We start from the raw sequence: 12763 nt of genomic DNA on the forward strand, positions 1-12763 counted from the left end.
GCAGAGGTTGCAGTGAGCTGAGATCATGCCACTGCACTCCAACCTCAGCAATAGGGCCAGAACTTTCTCAAATTAAAGGAAATATATAACTTATATATATATTTATGTGTATATATGTTATGGTTTTTACTATATACGTATCCAACTTTAGGAAATGCAATACTCTAGCTACTGTACTATTGTAAGACTCAGAATAACCTTAAAGTGTAAATGTAAAAAGAACAATAGCAATGAGCATTTATATATATACTTAGTTAATCCAGCCAATGATGTTGAGACATGGTTCGTACTGTCATCAGCCCATTGCACTAAGGGCAGCGGAGTGGAGATATTCTGGGACATACCCAGGGTCAATGTTGAGTCAGCGGGAAGGCACACACTCTGGCTGGGCACTTCACTTCCTCAGCTCTAAATTATGGTGCTTTCTGACTCTTTGGTCTCGGCTAGAACTAAGAAAGAAGTGACTCCACCTAAAAACAACGTGTGTAGCCAGGAAACTGTCAAGTTGTAAGATGTAACATCTTAGTATGAAGATTTTAAGTTGTAAAGTACTGATAATCTGAAAAGCAAATTAGTGGTGGAATGGCATGCAGGATTACACAATATTTAAACAAAATGTTTGGTTTGCATCCACACATGAAATCACAATTTTTCATTAACTGTTGACTTACACTGAAAACCATGTAACCTTCTTGGTCTTGTAAAATATCTTTGCTATGATAAGGCAACTTGAAAATTACAAAATTTAGCCAGAAGAGATAACTAATACTTTCATAATTTTGCCTCCCTTTTGTGAGCACGTTAAGATATTTTCTGTTACTTATTGTTTTAAGAGGCATATTTGTTTTTTGTTTTTTTTTTTTTTTAAGAGTCAGGGTCTCACTCTGTTGCCCACACTGGAGTGCAGTGGTATGATCACAGCTCACTGCAGCCTCAACCTCCTGAACTCAAGCGGCCCTCCCACCTCAGCCTCCTGAGTAGCTGGGACTCCAGGTGCACGCTACCACACCTAGCTAATTTTTTATTTTTCCTAGAAACAGGGTCTCACTATGTTGCCCAGGCTGGTCTTGATCTCCTGGGCTCAAGCGATCCTCCCACCTCAGCCTCCCAAAGTGCTGGCATGACAGGCATGAGCCACAATACCTAGTGTAGTTCTATTTTAGTGGCTGGCCAACTACTTCCTCAGTCTAGACTAATCTATGCACATCTACCTGATAATTTTTCCTTAAAATATGGTTTCATTGGGTGAACATTCTGCTTAAAGCCTTTGGTGGCCTCCCACTGCCCGTGAGGTAAGGTCACACACCTCAGAGCCTATGGTAGATTTTTACAGTAATGGCCTTCCAGAAATCACACCTCCCAGAATTCCCAGCACATGTGGTCCCCTACCAAGTGGTGTGGCCATGGGACCCGCTTTGACCCACAGGTTGTCAGCAAGCATGACTCCCGCAGGGGCTTGAGAGGTGCCGGCACTGGGGTTTATATGCTTAGGACACCACTGCTATGGAGTGAGGAATGAGTCTGGCCTCCTTGAAGAGGAAAGGCCCCATTGTGGGGGTGCATCCAGCCCATAGCCCCGCACAGGCCACAGAAGACTGCAGGTGCAGGAGTAAGTCCCGAGGGTCTGGAGAACTGCCCTGCCTTTACAGGAGAAATAAGCAGCTGTTGCTGTCTGAAGTCACCATGTTTGGGGGCAGTGAGGTACGCAGCGTGACATAGCAAAACAAGCTCTGACGTGTGCATTCAAGTGCACAGTGATCTGACCCTATCCCGCCCACTCCCTAAGAGTGTGCCACCCATGCCAGTGTGGATCCCAGGTCCTGGCTTACTTGGTTTTTTTTTGAGACAGAGTCTTGCTCTGTCGCCACGCTGGAATGCAGTGGCACGATCTCTACTCACTGCAACCTCCACCTCCCGGGTTCAAGCAATTTTCCTGCCTCAGCCTCTCAAGTAGCTGGGATTAGAGGTGCCTGCCACCACACACGGCTAATTTTTGTATCTTTAGCAGAGATGGGGCTTCATCACGTTGGCCAGGCTGGTCTCGATCTCTTGACCTTGAGATCCACCTGCTTCAGTCTCCCGATGTGCTGGGATTATAGGCAGGAGCCATCGCACCCGGCTGACTTGCTTTTATGCGTGTGGCAGTGTCTGCCTGCTGAAACCTAACATCTGGCAGCTAGCTCAGCTCCTGCAGGGCCTCCGCCCTGTTCCAGTCCACACCAACCCACACCACTCAAATTCTTGTGACACTGGTCTGTACAATGCTACTAGCCATTCACCTGTAGACCTGGATTCTTTTTTTTTTTTTATTTTTTTGAGACAGGGTCTTGCTCTGTCTCCTGGGCTGGCATGCAGAGGTACAATCACAGCTCACCGTAGCCTCGAACTTCTGGACTCAAACAACCCTCCCACCCCAGCCTCCTGATAGGTAGGACCAACGGTGCATGCCACCATGCCCAACTAACTTTTTTTTTTTGAGACAGGTTTTTTTTTTTTTTTTTGAAGTCGAGTCTCACTCTGTTGCCCAGGCTGGAGTGCAGTGGCACAATCTTGGCTCATTGCAACCTCTGCCTCCCGGGTTCAAGTGATTCTCCTGCCTCAGCCTCCCAAGTAGTTGGGACCACAAGTGTGTGCCACCATGCCTGGCTAAATTTTGTATTTTTAGTAGAGACAGGGATTTACCATGTTGGATAGGCTGGTTTCCAACTTCTGACCTCAGGTGATCTGCCCACCTCAGCCTTCCAAATTGCTGAGATTACAGGCGTGAGTCACCGTGCCTGGCTCGAGCTAATTTTTAATTTTTTTTGTAGTGATGGGGTCTCGAATTCCTGGGCTGAAGCTATCCTCCTGCCTCAGACTCCCAAAGTGCTGGAATTACAGGCACGAGCCACCACGCCCAGCCTGTCTTGTGTTCTAACATAACTGTGGACTGCACACCTAGCAGCCTCAACTATTTCCAAATTCTCACCAAGGTCTTTACACATTTACCTACATTTCTCAATGGTTTCAGCAGAGGCACAACCAGATGGCCTGCAGAAATTTGGGAAATACTTTCTGAAGCACAGAATACTCCCTAGGAGGTGCTAAAGTGGCGAGAGCCCTTTGGGGAGAAGCCTTGTTAGCAGGAAGCTAAGCTGTAGGCAGCTCACTGGCTCACCTTGTAAAACTCTGCAGCTCATGCTAGAAAGAAAGAAAGAAAGAAAAAAAGAGGCAGCTCATGCTAGAAAGAAAAAAACAAAAACGAACCAAAAAAAACTGCAGGTCACAGTGATTTCCTTCACAAGGACATCTAAAGCAATGACTTTGTGGCCTTGTGACTAAGCAATCTTCGAGGGAGAGTCAGAAGTGCATGGCTCTGGCTCTCTGGAGGACGGGGGCACCTGCAGAAGTCACGGGGACTGCTGGAGGGCAAGGGAGCAAAATCCCAGACCTGCTGCACTTCCTGCCGCTGAAATCCCTGAAAGCACAGCGAGGCAGAAGAGAGTGAATGAGCAGTTTACTTTTCCAGCGACTACACACAATGATGTTCCTCCTCACCCAGAGTCCACAGTCTAGCCAGCTCATGCCCCTTCCTGGGGCAGGTTCATGCTGAGTATGTGTGAGGCCACAGGTTTATTTTCAAAATATCAATAGGGAGCAACCAAAGGTGTGGTATGGCAAAAAATATACCTAAGAGGCCGGGCGTGGTGGCTCACGTCTGTAATTCTAGCACTTTGGGAGGTTGAGGAGGGTGGATTACCTGAGGTCAGGAGTTCGAGACCAGCCTGGTAAACATGGTGAAACCCCATCTCTATTAAAAATACAAAAATTAGCCGGGCGTGGTGGTGCACACCTGTAATCCCAGCTACTTGGGAGGCTGAGGCAGAAGAATCGCTTGAGCCCAGGAGGCAGAGGTTGCAGTGAGCCGAGATTGCTCCACTGCACTCCAGCCTGGGTGACAGAGCAAGACTCTGAAAAGAAAGAAGAGATAAGAAAAAAAAGTAAAACTTGATCTGAAGCTGCCTTCACATCTAACCGTCAGAAACTACATTTCTACTTATGTTACTTGGTGACGTAAGTAGAACCGTCGGAGAGGATGAAATTGGGGTCTGAATGTTTTGGGGTGACACTTGCTACATTTTGGGGGAGAACTGTCTTGACCATGTTAGAATTTGGTGATTGCTAGCATTTTAAGTTTTTAAGGTGATCACTGATGCATTTTAATAACATTTGCCTCTCAGGAGGAAAATGTGTATCCGCTTCCTAAACACAAATCTCTTAAACTAACAACTCGGGTTCACAAAGACAGGCCAACACCAATACTCAAGTTCATTTTCAATGAAGCATAGATTTTGATATGAGAATCTAAGTCCAACTGTTTAATTTAGATGTTTTTCCATTCAGGCTAAAAAAAAGTTGTTTTTTGTTTTTTTCTTTTTTGAGACAGGCTCTTACTGTGTTGCTCAGGCTGGGGTGCAGTGGCACGATCGCAGCTCACTGCAGCCTCAACCTAAGTGATCACTCCGCCACACACTCCTGAGTAGCTAGGACTACAGGCGCGTGCCACCACGTTCAGCTAATTTCATGCAGGCTAAAAATAATGTTTGTCATGTTACTATCAAAAGTGACATACTGGAGGAAAAAAAGATGAAAAACGTGACACATCTAAAGACAAGAAATTCTTTTATATACATAAAAGGAGAGTAATTTCTGTGCTGTAGGACACTAACTTATAAATGTCTTATGTACACATTTCATATTTGTTCGTTTACTAAGAATTTGGTTTAAAAAGCAGAAAGCACGGTTTTATAGTTAAAAGACATCACTTAGAATAGCCTCACTTTCATTCAATCGACCTGTTTCAAATACGCTAACATCATTGTGTATGGTCATTGCAAAGTTGTGTAGATTGAATTCGTTGTAAACAATTTTTGCCACTTAAAAGTATTTAAAAATTCAATACTAAGCATTTGAAACTAATTAAATATTTACTGAGTGGCTTTATATATAATCAATGCAGAAAAAGACTTACCATTTACAGCTTTCTCATAATTTTTCCCCAGGTTTATTAAATTTCGCAGCCCAGGATTGAACTGTTCCATAACATTCTGCCAAACAAAACACACAAATTAATAAAATAAACAAACAATAAACCGAGTCATCTTCAGATTTTGTTGCTGTGCAGCCCAGGATAGCTATGGACGCCTAAATGCTGATGTAAAAACTATGAAGAACACCTATTCCCTTACCCAATGGAACAGGGCTCGCAGAAGGCAAGGTGCCCGTAACCCTGGCAGTTCTCAGTTTCCCAAGGAGCTGCCTGGAATCTGCTATAATCAGAACAGGCAGCAGGCATTCATGTCTCTACCATACCCTGCAGGGACTGTAAGCCTGGCATCCTCTTGGGTTTGAGTGGATTGCTAATGGTGCTCACTCTAGCGTTAATGAACGCCAGTGCAGGATCAGCTATCTGTATTTAATTACAAAGGCAATGTTTTGAATAGATTTCAATAGATTTCAATAAATTTCTATCCACTGAATCGAAATTTCCAGGAATTTTCGTTTTTACTTTGCCTAATTACAGGGGTGTGGGTGGGGAGGGACATGGAAGGGGGCGTTGGTGGCATGTTGCTGATGGCCCCAGGACATAGGCCTGCCTGGAAACTTCTTTCTGGGTGTCCCTGGCATTTTTCTTTCTTTTTTTTTTTTTGAGACGAAGTCTCACTCTGTCACCCAGGCTGGAGTACAGTGGTGCAATCTCAGCTCAGTGCAACCTCCGTCTCCCGGGTTCAAGCAATTCTCCTGCCCCAGCCTCCTGAGTAGCTGGGATTACAGGAGACCACCACCACATCCAGCTAACTTTTTTTTTTTTTGAGATGGAGTCTCACACTCTTGCCCAGGCTGGAGTGCAGTGGCGCCATCTCGGCTCACTGCAAGCTCTGCCTCCCAGGTTCACGCCATTCTCCTGCGTCAGCCTCCCAAGTAGCTGGGACTATAGGCGCCTGCCACCACACCCGGCTAATTTTTTGTATTTTTAGTAGAGACGGGGTTTCACCATGTTTCCCGATCTCCTGATCTTGTGATCTGCCCGCCTTGGCCTCCCAAAGTGCTGGGATTATAGGCGTGAGCCACCATGCCCAGCCAACACCTGGCTAAGTTTTATATTTTTAGTAGAGACAGGGTTTTGCCATGTTGGCCAGGCTGGTCTTGAACTCCTGACCTCAGGTTATCTGCCCACCTTGGCCTCCCAAAGTGCAGAGATTACAGGCATGAGCCACCGTGCCCGGCTGACACCTGGCTAAGTTTTATATTTTTAGTAGAGACAGGGTTTTGCCATGTTGGCCAGGCTGGTCTTGAACTCCTGACCTCAGGTTATCTGCCCACCTTGGCCTCCCGAAGTGCAGAGATTACAGGCATGAGCCACCGTGCCCACCTCCCTGGCATTTTTCCAGTGATTATTCACTGAGGGCATGTGGAGTAACTACCATGGGCCAAGCCCTGCACATGCAGCTAAGGATGAGACGGCACAGTTTCCCTCTCACGGATTTCATGGTGCAGCCTGTGGCCAGGTTTCATTTTAACACGTGTTATTCCTGTATCACTAGGAAGTCATAAAGACAATTGCTAGAATAAGTATAAGACAAATGCTAGAATAAGACAAACAATTATTTGGAATGTGGGTCTAAATTTTAAAATCCCCTAACTTTGAAGTACAGACAATAAGTCATTTCTATGGTACTCAGACTTCACGACTCACAACACGTGGCGATTGTGTTTGTTCCGTCCAGGAACAATAAGCTTCACGATATTAATCACCCCAAAGAGATCATTTAAGTCTCATCGACCCCTTCCCCAAAAGCATACTCCATTTATATAGATGACCGATACAAAACAGAATGGACTACTACGCAACATTCAAAGAGGCAGGTGCTTTACACACATACCCTTCAGAATAAATTAATCAGGAGGAGACAGAGAGTAGGATGACTCTTGTTTTTAATCGAACAGTGGTAACGATGAAAAACAACCCATGCCTTGACCTTTCCATAGCCCTGGTCTTACACCCAAGAGCACTTTCAACTACGCTATTTTTGTATTTATTGCTACAGTTTTGAATATATATATATATTTTTAATATTCTTGATTTCTTGATTTTGGAGAGTAACTGCAGCTTCCTACGACAGCAGATGAGGTCTTGGGTCTCTATACCTCTCGGTCTTCCTTTCCAGTGGAGTTTCTATGCAATTAGATGGCAATTTCCTGATAAATCTAGAGTCAGTGTTCATTATGACTTTGTACTAAGGCTGACGGTTCCCTTTCTCCGTAAAGCCTGGCTGTTTTTCCTGTGGTGGATAATTGTTTCTTTCCACCCCGCCACCTTTGCTTAGTTTTCTGTTTATCTACCTTAAACTTGTCCTCATGCTGTATTAGACTTGGCTGAGGCCTATTGGTGTTATTTTTCCGGTGTACAAAACTCTCAGCTAATCGCCCGTTCCGTTTTTCCCTCAACTTCCTCTGAGGACTCTCCACCACCTTGCTCGGTGTGGCTTGACTGTCACGGTCGCCCTAGCATGGCCCTCCTGGTGGCCTGTGGCGGGGATCTTGTCAGCCAGGTCCACATCTTCCTCTTTCTCCAAAATGGAGATCATGCTCCAAAAATGATCGAAGAACTGACACGTGAGAGGTAAATCTGAGACCCCATGTGTCTAAAATTACCTTTACCTTGACATTTGTTTGCTGTTTTGCTAAGTAGAGCAGAGTAGATTGAAACTAGTTTCCTCAGAATTTTTAAGACATCACTTGGTCAGGCGTGGTGGCTCATGCTTGTAATCCCAGAACTTTGGGAGGCTGAAGTGGGAGGATCACCGCGTGAGCCTAGGAGTTCCAGACCCACCTGGACAACAAATCGAGACCCCCATCACTACAAAAAATAAAAACAATGAGCCAGGTGTGGTGGCTTGTGCCTGTGGTCCCAGCTACTTGGGAGGATCACTTGAGCCCAGGAGTTTGAGGCTGCAGTTAGTTGTGACTGCACCACTTCACTCCAATTTGGGTGACAGAGTGAGGCAATGTCTTTAAAAAAAAAAAAAAAAAGAGAGATATTACTCCACTGTCTTTAGCATCTGGGTCTGCTGAAGTCAGCTGCCAGTTCTTCCGATATGACTTTTTTTTTTTAAAGTTTATTTCTGGAAGCCTTCTCTTGATTTCTATGTTCTGAAATTGCACCATGGTCTGTCCCGGTGGTTTTTTTTTTTTTATTTTTATTTTACTGGATACTCAGTGGGACCCCTAGCCACGTGGAGAATTATGTCCTTCAGGTCCAAATATCGTTTCTGTTTTATTTCTTGTCTCTTCATTCTTTCTGGAACTCTGATGAAGATTTTATATATCCTGGATTTATTCTCTACCCTTTTTTGATTTTCTGCCTTCTGTATTTTTGTTCTACAACTCAAACAGATATCCTCAACTTTATGTTCCAATTCTATTTTTTTAATTTGATATACCTTAATTTCTCAGAGCATGTTCATGTTTCTTGATTGTTTTGGTTTTTGAGATGGAGTTTCACTCTGCTGCCCAGGCTGGAGTGCAGTGGTGTGATCCTGGCTCACTACAACCTCTGCCACCCAGGCTCAAGTGATCCTCCTGCCCCATCCTCTCAAGTAGCTGGGATCACCGGCATGCGCCACCATGCCTGGCTAATTTTTCGTATTTTTGGTAGAGATGGGGTTTCGCCATGTTGCCCAGGCTGGTCTAGAACTCCTGAGCTCAAGCAATCTGCCCACCTTGGCCTCCTAAAGTGCTGGGATTACAGGTGTGAGCCACTGCACCCAGCCTTTTGATTGCTTCTTTTTTAAAAGTACCCTCCTGTTGTTTTATAGACACAGTATCTTCTCCTGTCTGAATTGTAATTTTTTGGTGCATTTTATTCCAGTTCCCATATCATCTCCGGATTACCTTTCACTGTTTGATATCCCTGTCTTTCATGTTAGAAACTCTCCTGAATCGTGTGGTGATCCCTGATGGTCAGTTCGTATTTAGGAGTGCAGCCCGTCACCACCGGCTGGAAGCTGTGGGTGTGTGCCCAGGGTCGTGGCTGACTTGCTGGCTTCATTCCAAGCGAATGGCCACTCTACAGTCATCAGGGGCCACTGGGCTTCTGCTGAGAACTTTCTAATTTCCTGTCATCGGATGGTCAGCTTTCCCAGTCAGGAAGGGGGCCGGGACCGGAGAGTTCGCAGCTGATTTTCAGGGAATTCCTCTGTTTTCAGCTCAGAGTTCTGCCTCCTCCACCCTTGGCTGCTGTTTCCAAGTCTAGAGCACCTCAGATTATCCTGAGGTTCAATCTCTGCTCTGCCAAGCAGAGGGAGCTGCTGGTGGTGGCTGGGGTATGGGAGGGAAGCCAGGAGCTCCGCCACCCTGTGCACCACACTCCGATTCCCACCCCCACCTTCTGCGGCCCAGTCCTCAGCCTCTGTGGCCCCCAGGGTGAATGGCTCAGTTCCCATCAGACTCCTTTCCCCAGGTTCTTCAGGCTCTCTGAGGTCAGTGAGCACACTCTGTCCATTTTCTATCACCCCAGATTTCTTTGGGTCTCTTGTCAGTGGATGTTTCCCAGGTCTTTTTGCACTGTGGATTTATTGGGTTTTGTTTTTAATTCCTTTGCCATCATTTTAATGGGTTCTCAAAAGGAAGAAAATGAAATATACAAGGTGTCTCTCCCATGCCTGCCTGGAAGCCCACTCACCTGGTGTCACTAGAGGCAGTCAGGTGCTTGGCACCTACGCAAAACCAGTGGCCAGGAAGCCCCACAGCCAGCGAACTCCCCCATGATCCTCTCTACAAGCTGGTGAAGCCTCAGTACGTAGCCACAGCTGCTCTTTTTATTTTTCTTGCTTTTCTTTTTTCTTTTCTTCCCTCCCTCCCTTCTTCTCTCCTTTCTTCCTTCTTCTCTTTTTAAGACAGGGTTTTGATCTGTCGCCCAGGCTGGAGTATAGCAGCATGATCGCCTCTCACTGTAGCCTCAAACTCTTGGGCTCAAGTGATCCTCCTGCCTCAGCTTCCCGAGTAGCTGGGAGGTATGTGCCACCATGCCCAGGTAATTCAAAAAATTTATTTTATTTTTTTTAGAGACAGGGTCTTGCTATGTTGTCCAGGCTGGTATGTCCACAGCTGTTATTTCTGTCATCTCTTTTCAATTCTTTTGTTTTGGGGCTTTTTATTTTGAAATGGTTTAAGACTCATAAGAGTTGTAAAAATAATACACAGAGTTCCCAGGTATGCTTCCTGCAATGGTATCTTCTATAACCATAGTATATTATCAAACCCCGGAAACTGTCACTGCGACAGTACTATTAACTAAACTACAGGTCTTATTTGGATTTTCCCTCTTTTTGTATCACTCATTTTTGGGGGAAGGTTTCATCATTTCCTTTTTCTTTTTTTGAGACAGAGTCTTCCTCTGTTGCCCAGGTTGGAGTGCAGTGGTATAATCTCAGCTCACTGCAACCTCCGCCTCCCGGGTTCAAGTAATTCTCCTGCCTCAGCCTTCTGAGTAGCTGGGATTACAGGCATGCACCACCACACCTGGCTAATTTTTGTATTCTTAATAGAGATGGGGTTTTGCCATGTTGGTGAAACTGTGCCTGGCCAGGTTTCATCATTTCTATGAAATTTTATCATACATGTAGAGTGCTACGACCATCACCGCAAGTAAAACATGGAACTGTTCCACTAACACACACGCCTCTTTTGTGCTACTACTTCATAATCACGCCCTCCTCACCAATCCTCACCTCTGGCAACTCCTGAGCTCAATCTATGATTCTGTCATTGTGAGAATACTATATAAAAGGAGTCACGGCCGGGCGCAGTGGCTCATGTCTGTAATCCCAGCACTTTGGGAGGCCGAGTTGGGTAGATCACCTGAAGTCAGGAGTTCAAGACAAGCCTGGCCAAAATGGTGAAACCTCATCTCTACTAAAAAATACAAAAATTAGCAGGCATGGTGGCATGTGCCTGTAATCCCGGCTACTCAGGAAGATGAGGCCAGAATTGCTTCAATCTGGGAGGCAGAGGTTGCAGTGAGCTGAGACTGTGCCATTGCACTCCAGCCTAGGCGACAGAGTGAGACGCCATCTCAAAAACAAAACAAAACAAAAAAAGGAATCATGGGAAGCCGAAGAGGGTGAATCACAAGGTCAGAAGATCGACACCATCCTGGCCAACATAGTGAAACCCCGCTCTACTAAAAATACACAAATTAGCTGGACGTGGTGGCCTGCTTGTAATCCCAGCTACTCGGGAGGCTGAGGCAGAAGAATTGCTTGAACCTAGGAGGCGGAGGTTGCAGTGGGCTGCGATTGCACCACTGCACTCCAGCCTGGTGACAGAGTGAGACTCCGTCTCAAACAAAACAAAACAAAAACAAAAACAAAACAAAAAAACGCACAGAAAAGGAATCGTATAGTATGTGGCATTTTAAGATTGCCCTTTTCACCCAGCACAATGCCTTAAGATGTATCCAAGTTGTTGGATATAGTTTGCCACTTTTGTTTTTTGCGATTAGTATTCCATGATATGGATATATTAGTTTGTTTATCCACATACTTGTTGAAGAGGACCTGGCTTGTTTCCAGGTTTTTACAATTCTAAGCAAAGCTGCGATGAGCGATCACGTACAGGTTTTTACGTGAGCTTACGCTTTCATATCTCTAGGATAACCTGGGGGTTCAACGGCTGCGTCACATGGTAGGCACATGTTTAACTTTATAAGAAACCGCCACTTTTTTTTTTTTTTCAGAACGGCTGCACCATTTTACATACCCATTAGCACTCTTGAGATTTCACTCATTTTCAAAATCTGATAATTTCATTAGCACATGGCTACTTTCTAATTAAAAGATACTTTAATTTAGTTTAAAGATACTGAAAATTCTTACAGGCCACACGTGGTGACTCATGCCTGTAATCTCAACCACTCTGGGAGGCCAAGGGAGGTGGGGTGTTTGAGCCCAGGAGTTCGAGACCAGCCTGGGCAACATGGTGAAACCCCATCTCTACCAAAAACACAAAAATTTGCTGGGTGTGGTGGTGGGTGCCTGTAGTCCCAGCTACTCAGGAGGTTGAGGTAGGAGAATCACTTGAGAATCACTTGAACCCAAGAGATGGAGGTAGCAGTGAGATTGTGCCACTGCACTCCAGCCTGGGCGATAAAGCGAGACCCTGTCTCGAAAAATAAAATAAAATTCATATGATATTCTAATGAGGCTGGATGTAGGTAAAAATATAAGAAAACTGACAGAGAGCTGACCCTGCTCAATAATGTACGAGCACCACAGAAAGCAGCCCAGATCTGTTCTTTCCTGCGGATATTCCTCTCCAAATACAATACGAGGAAGGTCTCATTTGATTGCCTGATGTAACTTTTTTTTTTTTTTGAGACAGAGTTTTGCTCCGTTGCCCAGGCTGGAGTGCAATGGAGCCATCTCGGCTCACTGCAACCTCCACCTCCCAGGTTCATGTGACTCTCATGCCTCGGCCTCCCGAGTAACTGGGATTACAGGTGCCTGCAACCACATCTGGCTAATTTTGTTTTTTTAGTAGAGATGGTGTCTCACCATGTTGCCCAGGCTGGTTTTGAACTCCAGACCATGGGTGATTCACCCGCCTTGGCCTCCCAAAATGCTGGGATTACTGGCATGAGCCATCACACTCAGCCAATTTTCTGATATAATTCTTTTTTTTTTTTTTTTGAGACAGAGTCTCCCTCTATTGCCCAGGCTGG

At 45.3% G+C, this 12763-nt stretch overlaps 1 protein-coding gene across 1 annotated transcript in view; it reads right to left on the reverse strand.

The window, feature by feature from the left end:
- The window catches only part of BAIAP2L1 (BAI1-associated protein 2-like 1), a 117912-nt gene that overhangs the window by 67230 nt on the left and 37919 nt on the right, over positions 1-12763 (reverse strand). The window contains exon 2 of the mRNA XM_011956985.1: positions 5012-5087. Coding sequence (XP_011812375.1) covers positions 5012-5081 — 70 coding nt within the window. The 5' untranslated portion in view covers positions 5082-5087. The remainder of the gene's footprint in view (positions 1-5011; positions 5088-12763) is intronic.

The sequence above is a fragment of the Colobus angolensis genome, unplaced genomic scaffold (genome assembly GCF_000951035.1).
Source record: "Colobus angolensis palliatus isolate OR3802 unplaced genomic scaffold, Cang.pa_1.0 Scaffold43, whole genome shotgun sequence".
NCBI classification, from domain to species: Eukaryota; Metazoa; Chordata; class Mammalia; order Primates; family Cercopithecidae; genus Colobus; species Colobus angolensis.